We start from the raw sequence: 13,779 nt of genomic DNA on the forward strand, positions 1-13,779 counted from the left end.
ACTTGAAACAACAGTACCAGGAACTTTCTTTTAGTGAAAAAAAGCATCTTCTTAGTCTTCATTTCTGATATTTTTTTTATTTGTAGAGTGCCACATTTTAAGTAATTACAACTTTCAATATTACAGGCCTTCATCATTATCCCTGCCCCTTTTCTTTATGTCATGTCCTGTATGAGTTGTCAGTACCTTCAAACAACATTTCCCCTTTCTTCTCTTTCGCAGGCAGGCTGACAAACCGACCGACCGACTACCGCAATGGCCGACCGCTTCGACTGCGACAACTGCAAGGAGTCCCTGTATGGTCGCAAGTACATACAATCGGACGACAGCCCCTACTGCATCCCCTGCTACGACAGCCTGTTCTCCAACACGTGCGATGAGTGCAAGGAGCTGATCGGTCACGACGCCCGGGTAAGTTGGGGCCATTCCGACGGGATGGGATTGATTTGTTTTGAGTAAAAAAACAACAGTAAGCGATTCACGATTCGCATTTGTTTTTCTGTGGAATGTATCTTCTACTATTCCTTGTATAATCCTCTAATATGCCACAAGATGGCGCCAAAGTCCTGAAAGTAGTAACTGGTGTCAAGGTAGTAGGTGGCAGTGAGCAACAGAGCGACTAAGATTTTTGTATGTCACGAGGAGCTAAGTTTAGCCTGTGTTGTTAGTGCCAGTTACGGAGAGTCTTCGCCACATGTGCATGTAGATGTGCACTTACGGTGCAATTTTTCAAAATAAAATCTTCTGTAAGCCTTTCATTTTTAAGGGTAATGTTGTACGATGAGTTTTAAACAATATTTGTTTTTGGATCATAGTTTGGGGTATATTTACAGTTTAAACTATTAATATAGGCCAGTGGTTCTTTTTACACCCAGTAGCACCTCAAAAAAATACTCTCTAAATAGCACCATCATGACCAACATTAAAATATAGTAGCGTAGTAGGCCAAACTGTTAGTCAAAAACAAAAGAAGTTTTATTCCTAAAAAGCATATTTAATATTATTGTAAGCTACTAAAACATTATGCGCAGTGTCACACTTTGAGAATCATTGATATCGGCAATCGTATAAATTTTTAGAGGTGGCGTCAATTACGTTTTTTGCTATTCATAGCAGGGATCTGTCCCTATCCCTCGCTAATATCGAAGGTTTACTGTATTCGCATTCTGATTCATCGGTACACACGGAACACTTTAGGAAAGGGCTCGGTAAATAAACTCAGTGCAGCTTAGCCGCTGGCTAACGGATGTCATGGATTGCGATATGCTTTTGGCAGTACATAAATTTTCTTGTGCCCTCATTCATTGGTATCAAAAGAAAAGATTTTAAGCCTTTTCTTTTTTCCCGTTTCATGTCATTAAATCCATTTGCACAAAAGAGTTTTATGTTAAGCATTTTGTTCCCTTACTGTACCGCATATGAACCCAACTGTGACCTTAAAACCAAGGAATTAAAACAACAGGTTTTTTTTCAGTAAAGTTCCTGCTCAACTTTTGTCCATCGTTGCTTCTGTTAAGCCATGTTTTGTTTCTTTACTAGTTATATCCTCAATCTCATTGACTCGATAAACCTTTCAGCTAAAGTGCTTTTGACTAAATTTTTGTGAACAAAACACTTTAATCCGATCATCTGTTAGTGGTGTCATGTATTTGAGTCCATCTGTTTGTGCAAGTGGAGGAGTTCAAGTATCTTGGGTTCTTGTTCACGAGTGAGGGAAGAATGGAACGGGAAATCGACAGGCGGATCGGTGCAGCATCTGCAGTGATGCGGACTTTGTATTGGTCCGTTGTGGTAAACAAGGAGCTAAGCCGAAAGGCGAAGCGCTCGATTTACCAGTCGATCTACGTTCCTATCCTCACCTATGGTCACGAGCTGTGGGTCACGACCGAAAGAACAAGATCCCGGATACAAGCGGCCGAAATTAGTATCCTCCGCAGGGTGTCCGGGCTGTCCCTTAGAGATAGGGTGAGAAGCTCAGTCATCCGGGAGGATCTCAGAGTAGAGCCGCTGCTCCTCCACATCGAGAGGAGCCAGATGAGGTGGCTGGGGCATCTGATTCGGATGCCTCCCGGACGCCTCCCTGGTGAGGTGTTTCGGGCATGTCCCACCGGGAAGAGACCCCGGGGACGACCCAGGACACACTGGAGAGACTATGTCTCTCGGCTGGCCTGGGAACGCCTCGGGATCCCCTCGGAAGAGCTGGAGGAAGTGGCTGGGGAGAGGGAAGTCTGGGCGTCCCTGCTAAAGCTACTGCCCCCGCGACCCGACCTCGGATAAGCGGTAGAAACTGGATGGATTGATGGATGTTTGTGCAAAGTGAAGATATAGACTGCTCCGTTAGCTTCTCCCATGACTCGTCACTTTTGGTCAAAAAGTAGAGTGTAATCTTTGTCCCAAAAATCAAGTACAAACATACACCCTTATTTGGAGACACATTATTTTCATTGGCGAGTCATCACATGAAAACGTATTCATGGACATTTTAAATACAGGAAGAGCATGACTTATTACTTGCCAAATAGTGAGCCCACATTGAGCTCTACTGCTTTAACCCTGTGCGACTTATAAATAGCAGCAGGAAATATTAAGTTCTACAATACGGCTCCACAGCTTTAATTGGTAGCAGCTTAAAGTGACTGCACAATTGATATGACTGTAATATGCAACGCTAGATTTAATCTAACCAATAGTGACCCGCACTCTTATTGCTGAAAACACTCTGCAAGCCATGAATAAGGGTTGTTAAATTCTCTTTATTTTATTTATTTATTTATTTATTTATTTATATAAATGCCTCGCATTCCGTTCCCATGCCGCCCTGCTCCAGGAGCTCTTCTATGAGGACCGACACTACCACGAGCACTGCTTCCGCTGTTTCCGCTGCGACCGCTCACTGGCGGACGAGCCCTTCACCAACCAGGAGGATGCGCTGCTCTGCAACGACTGCTACTGCAACGAGTTCTCATCCAAGTGTGTCGCCTGCGACAAGATCGTCATGCCGGGTGAGTGGGGAAGTGGTTATTTGCTCATTCGGTGCTATGATTTGGTGACGAACATGTAAAGTCATTGGCTGCTTTGACCAAAATTGGTCAAAATGAAAGCCTCTTTTACATTAACTCTTTATTGGTTAAGCAAACCTATTTTGTACCTTGAGCGTTCATAATGGACCCTGCACACATTACACTATGAAGTGGTTTTAACAAATGGACTCACAGGTAATGAGCAAAAAATATGATAACAGTGAAAACAACACAGGGTTTAAGGAAGAGAAATTATTTTGGCCAACATGTTGTGCATGCAAGTGTATAATAAATCAACGAATGTGAATAGCAAAGCTTTAAAACAAAAAGCACCCAAGACGTAACTTTAATAAATACAAGAATTAGAGATACCAGTGCCACCCTTGCTGCGCCGATACACCTTGCTTGGCGCAGACCTGTCTGCCAAATTGGCAAACGTGTGCATGCACGAAAATCAAGATAGACTAGTTTTTGCACTACGGCACAGTTGCTTTCGCAGTACACGAAAATACAGTAGAGCCCTCAGTCTCCAAAATGTTGTATCGGTGCATCCTGAACAGCAATCTTCATAATGTAAATGCTCGTGGGCCATACTTTGCCCACCCTGCTCATGTACCTTATGTTGGGTTTGCCAAATGGAAGAATGATCTGTTTTGTTATTTTCCAATCATGTAATACTCTAACACGCGCGAGTTTTCCACGGATGGAGAAGAAAAAGTTGGTCCGACCCCAAAACCGCAGCGTCATCGTAGGACGAACCAGCACGTAAAATCAAATAAATAAAAAAACAAAAGCCAAAGTGGGAGAAGATGGATTATTCAGTGAGACAAACTATGGGAGGGGGGGGGAAATTGCATTAATCCATCCTGTACGGCCAGCCGCCAGTTTCCAACAGAGTGTGTGGGGCCTGCGGTGTTTTCATTTCCAATAAATCAAACCAGCTTTTTCATGCATTTGTGCAGTTCTAGCACATTATTCAAAGCAGTCCAGGAAAGTTACCACACACCAGTGTTTTTTTTGTTGTTGTGTTTGATTTTTGCATGTTTTCTATTGTCCCTCAGGTACCAGGAAGCTGGAGTATGCAGGCTCTACATGGCACGAGGGCTGCTTTGTCTGCCACGCCTGTGAGCAGCCCATCGGCTCCAAGTCGTTCATCCCTGAGAAGGATGAGCACTACTGTGTGCCGTGCTACGAGGACAAGTTCGCACCACGTTGCACGCGCTGTAAAAAGGTGAGGGAACGCCCAAAACCTGAATGGGGAGGTGTTCCCCCTTTGGTTGGGTTAAAATACACTCGAAAACTGAGGGGAGGTGCTAACTTTATGTAAAAAAGAAGGGGGAAAAACATAGTAACATAATAATGGTCTTTACACATTTTAAAGTCCATCTGTCATGGCAGTAGCCTGCCAAGATGGACATTGTGACCACTTTCATTTGAGAGCAAATGCTCAAATTCTGCCAGATTAACAGTATTTGTGTGCTTATTGCTTTGAAGAGCATTTAAAAGCAGATCGAGGAGGAACACTCACTCTCACCAGACCCCACACAATCATTCAGGATCATCTTTCAGGACATCCCATTGTCAGATCTTTTCTGATTTTGATCGAAAGGGGGTGGGGAGATTGCTCAATTTACACCAGATTGTTGATATGCGTGTACGCCGCTTGATGATTCACATGGGTTGAGATCGCTGACGTATCCTCGTCTTTTCAGACCCTGGCGAAAGGCGGTGTGACCTACCGGGACGAGCCGTGGCACAAGGAGTGTTTCGTGTGCAGCGGCTGTAAAACACAGCTGGCCGGCCAGCACTTCACCTCGCGTGACGACAGCCCGTACTGCCTCAAGTGCTTCGGAAGCCTCTACGCCAAGAAGTGTGAGGCCTGCAGCAAACCCATCACAGGCAAGATTCTTGTTATTAACAGTGGGACCACTTAGATGGTCTATAATGTTTGTGGACTAGTCCGAAGTTTACACTTGATGTTTACAAAAGCACAAGCTTCGGTTTAGTAGTTGTCGTATAATCATGTTAGACCACATGCGAACAATTGAACAAATACTACGAATTTGTAGTACCTGGTTTTCCAAATGGAAACACGTCAAGTTCCGTCAACCCCTTGGCGGGGGTAGTTGCTGGTAATCGCCCTACCTAAATATCGGAATTATAGTGATATTTTAACAATATACAGTATCACGATACAGCGATGAAGCAGTCGTCCAGTTGATGGAAGAAAACCAGAACACCTCATCATACGATATCACAATATGATTTCATCATAAGAAATTACGGTGGAACGGTGGATGACTAGTTTGAGCGTCTGCCTCACAGTACTGAGGACCGGGGTTCAATCCCCGGCCCCGCCTGTGTGGTGTTTGCATGTTCTCCACGTGCCTACATGGGTTTTCTCCGGGCACTCTGGTTTCCTCCCACACCCCCCCCCCCCAAAAAAAATATGCATGGTAAGTTAATTGAAGTCTCTAAATTGCCCCTAGGTGTGAATGTGAGTGCGAATGGTTGTTTGTTTATGTGTCTGCCCGGCGATTGGCTGGGAACCAGTTCAGGGTGTACCCCGCCTCCTGCCTGATGATAGCTGGGATAGGCTCCAGCACTCCCGCGACCCTTGTGAGGATAAGCGGCTCAGAAAATGGATGGATGGATGGATAAGAAATTACAATAATCTATACCTGGGATGAAACTCAAACTCGCAGAGAAAACACACAATATCACAATACAGCGTTTAAGCAATAATTGATAGTTATATTTGAAGAAAATCGGAATCGCAAAGTAGCTTCCAGCATGATTTCACAATGTTTTAATGGTATTATGATACAGCAAGAAAGCAAAAATCACTAAAGCAGAAAAAAATTTGAATCACAGGGAAACTAACTGGATAATATTACGATATATTCACAAACATAATAATATCATGACATAACAATTAAGCTATACTTATTGGAAGAAATTTTGAACTGTAGAGTACACTAACTCACAATGCGATATTAGCATCAGCAACCATGCCGTGCCGCCCAATTATCGATATATCAGAAGGAAATTCTTTACGATCCGTATCTGAAACTGAAGGAGATAATCTTCTGATATCGATATTTAATGCTGGCATATCAACACTGTATCATAACAAACAACTGTATGATACATCGCAATATCAATTTATTTCCTCCCCATTGGCATTTACTCTTCTCAATTGTAGGGGGAGCCTGGGTACAATAAAAGGCTGCTTTAAGGTTTCTTTGTATTGCCTTCTTAACTTTTGAAAATAACTTCTCTGGGATTTATATGCGGATCTTTCATGGGCGCGTCATCCAGAAATAAACATGTCGCGCCGAAAGACCGGAGGTTCCCTGATGGCTTTTCCCACTTGTGTTAAGTCAGGAATGCGGTGAGCTGCTGTGGAATCTTTCACAGAGAGTTGGAGCTCAGTTTCCACACTGTGCGGAAATGATTACGTGATGTTTGAAATTTAATTTAAAGTGAGTCACACTCATTTTGGGTGCAGGCATGCTTGGAAAACAGCTGAAAATTTAATGGGGAAAATGTGACTAACTGGTTGTCAATTTTTATCTTCAGAGCATTTGACTGACTTCTAATCTTAGTTACTAGTTTCTAATCTTAGTTAATAGTTTAATCATCAGCCACCGGCTAGTTAACTGCTGTGCATGTCGTCATTTGTTAACATCATCAGTTTTTGATGAACCGCAAACATAAGCCGCTAGCTCGCAAACTACCCACCAACTGGCTAACTGGTATATGCGTCGTCACTTGTTATGATTAGCCAGTTGTTTTTATCGACCGCTTAAGTTAGCTTCTTGCTCGCTAACCAGGGGTGAACTAGCTAACTGTTATTCCCGTCGTCATCACTTGTCATTCTCGGCCAAGCGTTTAGGGAATAGTAACATTAGCTCCACTCGAACTTAATGTCCACTGTTTCCCCCGGAACATGAGCAAAGTTCTGAGTTGAAACTCCCTCTGACAGGGGATTCCGCCAGACGTTCCAAGCAGACCCTCACAATACGTTTGGACCTGCCAGGTTGGATCGGCATCTTCCCCCACCATCGCAGCCAACACACCAACAGGTGGTGATCAGTTGACAGCTCTGCCCCTCTCTTCACCAGATTGTCCAAGACATGCGGCAGCAAGTCCGATGACACAACCACAAAGTCGCTCATTGAACTGCGGCCTAGTGTGTCCTTGTGGCAAGTGCACATATGGACACCCTTATGCTTGAACATGGTCTTCGTTTTGGACAATCTGTGATGAGCACAGAAGTCCAATAACAGAAGTCAGCTCGGGTTCTGATCAGTGGGGCCGTTCCTCCCAAGGTCTCATTGTCATTGGCCATGTTAGCATTGAAGTGCCCCAGCAGAACGATAGAGTCCCCACTGGGAGTGCTCTCCAGCACCACCTCCAAGGACTCCAAAAAGGGTGGGTACTCTTAACTGCTGTTTGGTGCATAGGCACAAACAACTGACAGGACCCGTCCCCCCACCTGAAAGAGAAGGGAGGCTACCGTCTCTCGTCCACCGGGGTGAACCCCAATGTACAGGCACCGAGCCGGGGGGCAATATGTATACCCACACGTGCTCGGCGTCTCTCAACGTGGGAAACTCCAGAGTGGAAGAGAGTCCAACTCCTCTCGAGAGGACTGGTACCAGAGCCCCAGCTGTGTGTGGAGGCGAGCCCTACGTTTAGTCAGAACTTGTTGACCTCACACACCAGCTCTTCCCTGCCAGAGAGGCGACGTTCCACGTCCCTAGAACCAGCTTGTGTAGCCAGGGATCGGACCGCCAAGGTCCCTGCCTTCAAGCACCCCCCAGTCACACTGCACCCGACCCCTATGGCCCCACAGGTGGTGAGCCCATGGGAAGGGGGACCCACGTTACCCTTTCAGGCTGTGCCCGGCCAGGCCCCATGGGTGCAGACCCAGCCACCAGGCGTTCACCTTTGAGCCCCACCTCCAGGCCTGGCCTCCAGAGGGGAGCCTGGGTGACCCGCATCCGGGCAAGGGAAAACGTGATTTCATCAATTTACCTTTCAACCTGCACAACCTAAAATATAGTAATAATTCATTTTGATGTTGTCGACCATTCATAACCTCCATGTACTCTTTCTTTCTCCAGGGTTCGGCGGAGGCAAGTACATCTCGTTTGAGGAGCGCCAGTGGCACCAGCCATGCTTCACCTGCACGCAGTGCTCTGTGTCGCTGGTGGGTGCCGGCTTCTTCCCCGACGGCGAGCGCATCCTGTGCCGCGACTGCCATAACAGCCTATAAATACCCCCCAGACTCCCCCTCGGAATTCTTCTCGACTCGTGTCATAGCCAAAGTCTTTATACCCAGCAAGGTAACAGGGAAACTAATGCAGTTTTTCCAAAATGGACCACCTTGAAGCTACGTTATATAGTTAGTTCCTCAAAACAACATGACGTTATGCGATATTGTACAATATTTGATATCAATAATGTTCTTCAAGAGACACAACAGTGCAGTTTATAGTCCTCACTAACTAAGAATAATGGGACCTTGGACTTATTTTTCATGGCTTCTTCTTTACCTTTCGGCTTGTCCCGGTAGGGGTCGTCACAGCGTGTCATCCTTTTCCATGTGAGCCTTCTCCTGCAACCTCCTCTCTAACACCAAATACCCTCATGTCTTCCCTCACTACATCTATCAACGTTTCTTTGGTCTTCCTCGATCTCTCTCACCTGGCAGCTCCATCCTCATCATCCTTCTACCAATATACTCACCCTCTCTCCTCTGAACCTGTCCAAACCATCGAAGTCTGCTCTCTCTAACTTTGTCTACAAAACATCTAACCTGGGCTGTCCCTCTGATGAGCTAATATCTGATTTTATCCAACCTGTACACTCCTAGAGAGAACCTCAACATCTTCATTTTACTTAGTTTTCATGGCTAATCCTTGAATAATCATCAAATTCGACACAATACTCTGCCCACATTAAATGGTGTAGGCAAAAAAGCTTCACAATTTAGCATCGCCTATCTATCTACAATTTAAGTAGGAGCTCAAGCCCTGGAATTCGCCCACAATAGCTTCTTTAAACCAAAATGCCTGACTTCCTGTTTAGTTTCAGGCAAAAATTATTGCGACTTTTTCATGCATCCTGTTCTGATAGACACGTCCACCTGATTTCGTGTTGCTCAGTGAAATTGGTGTCAGGAGCTGATTTTTTTACCAAACCTTCTGAAAATTCTCGAAAAGATCAACTTTTACGCTATGCTCCACTCACATTAGATGGCATAGGCATAAAAAGTATCTGTATAGTATGCCCGTTTCCAATTGGGGCTAATTAGGATGAATTCCCAAATCTGAGTCGAATTTCAACCGCCTGGAATTCGCCCCAAATTGCTGCTTTAAACCAAAATGGCTGACTTCCTGTTCAATTTCGGGGACGAGTTCCTGAGACTTTTTAACGCATCCTGTTATGATAGACATGGCCACCTAATTTCATGTCAATCGGTCAAACGAATATGTTTTCATGGGGTGCTACTGATTGAGTTTTTGGGTGTTGTGCTCAGGACCCCTTAAATACAATATAATCTTGCAATAGTTGGTGAGTTTTCTGGCATGTTGACTCCCACAAGAGGCAATTAATTTATCCGAAGAATAATAAACAGCAATTCTAAGAGGCACCCTAATAATAAGGTTCCTGTTTTAACGCTGTAACTGCATTTTGAATGTCACACACAATTATCACTATGCATTACCTCTATGCATCTTGACTAACTTGCTGATTATAATGACACAAAAATGAATACTAAATCAACTTTAGAGGAAAAAAGAACTTCATGGCAGGTTTGTTGTTATAAAAAATAAGGTATACTTTGCACTTTTTGGACTAGTCTCCTGCTACCATGTTGCGTGCACATAAATTAAAAAACACACACAATTCAAAAACTTGGCACAAAACCACTTTTTTATCTAATTGCTGAAGCTATGTTCTTATTTGTTTTTTAGTTTTAATTTTTCTGCAAATTTTATAAGTGGACATTTTTCACCATTTCTTCAAGGGAATTTGTTTTTGTCCTGTAATACTAGTTTGTTCCTCATGAGGTGCTCGCGAGTGAGAAGAATTCTAGCGACTTAAATATGTCCTCTACATTTGGGACCAAGTGTTGTTCAAGACCGGGGAAGGAAAAAAAAAAAAAAAAAGACACTCATCAAGTGACATTTTTGGTTAGCTTCCATTCCAAAAAGTCTGAATTGTGTCTGAAATAAAAATATTCTGGCACTCTGCTGCCCTCTATTGGTTTGGAGCATTTCCCAATTATTTTCCTTCACATTGTACTTTTTCAAGCATCTGGCAATTTTAGTTCAAAAGATGCTGCGTTATTTTTATGTAATGTCTGAGTATGCATGTCTTACTTTTTTTCATTTGTTGTATTTGTCTGATTGTCGCTGGATCTCAGAATTCTGTGGGTTTTTTTTTTATTTCTATCCAAAAAACAACATACATAAAACAAATTTTTCATAACCAATAATGGATGATACCATTTTACGATAAGTGTACCCTATAAAGGCTTTTGTGAATTATTGCAAAGTCTTTTACATCATTAATAAACATGCAGTTCACTATTTGGCCAGGTCAAAGTCCTTTTTATTTTTTCTAGTATTGATATTTTTTAGTTCATTCTCTTTTAGTTTAAAATATATTTTATTTTATTATTTTTTTCTTTTAGTTTTTATAATTCTTTTCATATGTGTTTGTTTCTATATTTCGTTTTTTCTTCTAGTTTTTCATTTTAGTTTTTATTAGTTTATTTGTTTTACATGTTTTGTAGTTGTTTTTATTTTATATTTATCTTTATGTGTTTATATTTAGTTTTTATTATAGTTTTTGTAGAGGGAAAAAATATATTATATATAATAAGACATCTCATAATTAACCAACTTGCCATGAGCATTTGAGGCTAACATAAGCAGCTGGGCTCACGATTTGGCAAGCAATCGATTCTTGCCTCAAGTAGTTTTTAAGCATTTGAAAACTATAAATAACCACACACAAAAAAATCTTCTTATGGGTACCCTTATTGTTAAGTAGTACCGAATGAAATCATCATGTTGGAGAAAAAAAATAAACCAACAAACTTTTGAGATTCTTGTTTTTTCTGTAACACTTTTTTTTTATTTTATTTTTTCTTATTCTACGTGACAAAGTATTACAAAAAAATCAATATATTTCACGATTTCAGCTTTGATGCTGGTGAGTCAGAGTTGGCAAATGTGCATTTGTTTGTCTTGTCTTTATGATGGGGAAATAAGCCATTGTTTCATATAAATCCCGATGTTAATAGACGGGACTCAATCCTGCAATGGTGGTGATGGAGCGCTTGTGTGTACGTTTGAGTGGAAAATAAATGGAATTGTGTGGATTACTTTGTGTGCTTTCTGTCTTGAAATAGCTGTTTGCAGTTTATGACGGCATAAGACTTTTTGTGATTTTAGAGGAACACAAGTTTTCGACATATTTGTGTGTTAGCTCTTAAAGCGACAACAAGCTTTAAATTAGTTTGTCTAAATATATAACACACACTGCAATATTTATGCTGAGTCCACTGTTTCGCCACCTCGATGAAGTACACATGGAATAACAGATGCACACTCCCTGCCGCAGTTTGAGATATTTTCACCAAAAAAGGAAATGGAAAACTTGGAGCAGCTCGGGAGGAAGAGGAGGAGGGCGTAGAAGTGTGGGAGCGAGGAAGAGAGGGAGGATGTTCACATCTGGAGTAGACACTTTCAGCGGGGGGTCATCTTTTTCTTTTGGGGGGGGGGGGGTTTATTGGCAGGAAGGTGGAGACTAGATGAAGGAAGGAGGAAGGGTCAGTGAGAAAAGCCAGCATGTTTTACACATGCTAACATATGCTGGCAACCCCTTGAATAGAACCTCAACAAAACTATGCCAAGCACCCATTAATGGGAGCCCTCGAAATACTCAACGGAGGAGTTCGTCAAAATAGGAGCCCTGGAGTGAGCCTCGAAGTGCCTGCTACAAACCAAAATGGCTGAGTTCCTGTTCAGTTTCGGGCATGGGTCTTTGGGACTTTTTCATGTGTCCTGTTATGATAGACATGCCCACCAATTGTAATGATGGGAAAAATGGGTGTCTGGGGGCTAATGTATCTTAACTTTCCAAGACTCCTCGAAATGATTAATCAATTGTTGATGTCATACCCGAAATGGCTGCTTGAAACCTAAATAGCTGACTTCCTGTTTAGTTTCGGGCATGGGTCTTTGAGACTTTTTCGTGTGTCTTGCTATGCTCGACATACCCATTAAACTTTGTGATGATGGGAGAAATGGATGTCGGGGGCTAATTTTTTTCGAACTTCCCAAAAATCCTCGAAATGATCATCTAATGTTGACGCCATGCCTGAAATGGCTGTTTCCAACCCAAAATGGCTGACTTCCTGTCTAGTTTCAGGCATGAGTTCTTAAGGCTTTTTCCATTATTCCCGTTATGATAGACATGTCCACCCAAATGCATGTTGATGGGTGAAACTCTTGTGGGATTATTTTTTTTAATTTATTGAAAGTCCTCAAAATGATCATCAAAATTTGACGACATCCCCCACCTGCTTTAGATGTCATAGGCAAAAAGCTTTTACAATTGTCTGGTATACCAGGGCGGCACGGTGGTCGACTGGTTAGCACATCTGCCTCACATTTCTGAGGACCGTGTTCAAATCCTGGCCCCACCTGTGTGGAGTTTGCATGTTCTCCCCATGCCTCCGTGGGTTTTCTCCGGGTACTCCGGTTTCCTCCCACTTCCCCAAAACATGCATGGTAGGTTGATTGAGGACTCTAAATTGCCCTTAGGTGTGAATGTGTGCGCAAATGATTGTTTGTTTATATGTCCCCTGCAATTGGCTGTCGACCAGTTCAGGGTGTACCCCGCCTCTCGCCCGATGTTAGCTGGGATAGGCTCCAGCACGCCGGCGACCCTTGTGAGGATAAAGCGGTACAGAAAATGGATGGATGTATGGATGGTATACCAGCTTCCAACTGGGGCTCAATTGGGCAAATTCCAACCCACTGGAATTTGCCTAAAATGTCTATTTCAAACCAAAATGTGCGACTTCCTGTTTAGCTTCAGACACGGTTCTTTGAGACTTTTTTGTGTGTGTCCTGTTATGTGCACCAAGCTACGTGTTTTGTGGGTCCTGTTATGATAGACCTGTCGACCCAATTTCATGTTGATGGGTGAAAGTGGTGTCACTGGCTAATTTTTACAACTTTCCGAGAATCCTTAAAACGACCATTAATCTTTGACGCCATGCTCTGCTCGCATTAAATAGCATAGGCAAAAAAAAAAACTTCACAATTTAGCGTCACCCATCCATCTATAGGATATCTCTGTCCAATTCGGGCTCATTTGATGAATTCCTTAGTCGGAGTTTGTTGAATTGCCTTCTGCTCCGTTTCGGGCATGGGTCCATGAGTCTTTTCCGTGTGTACATTTATACGTCTACCAAATTTCGTGTCAATTGGTGAAATCGTGGGCAAATTTTTTCTTTCCAGCTGATTTTGTTGATTTTCATGTTTTATGGCGAGTCATCAAATTTCACTACAATGCTCCACCTACATGCAATGACACAACTCAAAATCTTCATAATTTAGGGTCACCCATCTGTCTAGTATACGTAGTTTAAATTAGGTAGCAATTAAAACAAAATCCCCCGGACACTCGAAAAAGGCCAGAATAACACTAAAATGTCAGCTTCACA

General features: G+C 42.8%; 1 protein-coding gene across 2 annotated transcripts in view; it reads left to right on the forward strand.

The window, feature by feature from the left end:
• The window catches only part of fhl3a (four and a half LIM domains 3a), a 53,375-nt gene extending 41,951 nt beyond the window's left edge, over positions 1-11,424 (forward strand). The window contains exons 2-7 of one of the 2 annotated variants that reach the window (XM_061674644.1): positions 223-411; positions 2,828-3,002; positions 4,082-4,251; positions 4,733-4,919; positions 7,009-7,108; positions 8,153-8,269. In XM_061674644.1, the coding sequence (XP_061530628.1) occupies positions 256-411; positions 2,828-3,002; positions 4,082-4,251; positions 4,733-4,919; positions 7,009-7,108; positions 8,153-8,183 (819 nt within the window). In that variant the 5' untranslated portion in view covers positions 223-255 and the 3' untranslated portion in view covers positions 8,184-8,269. Of the gene's footprint in view, positions 1-222; positions 412-2,827; positions 3,003-4,081; positions 4,252-4,732; positions 4,920-7,008; positions 7,109-8,152 lie in introns of both variants that reach the window. The other variant, XM_061674643.1, reaches the window with a different exon arrangement.
• Positions 11,425-13,779: the final 2,355 nt, after the last annotated feature.

Source organism: Phycodurus eques, chromosome 4, assembly GCF_024500275.1.
Source record: "Phycodurus eques isolate BA_2022a chromosome 4, UOR_Pequ_1.1, whole genome shotgun sequence".
NCBI classification, from domain to species: Eukaryota; Metazoa; Chordata; class Actinopteri; order Syngnathiformes; family Syngnathidae; genus Phycodurus; species Phycodurus eques.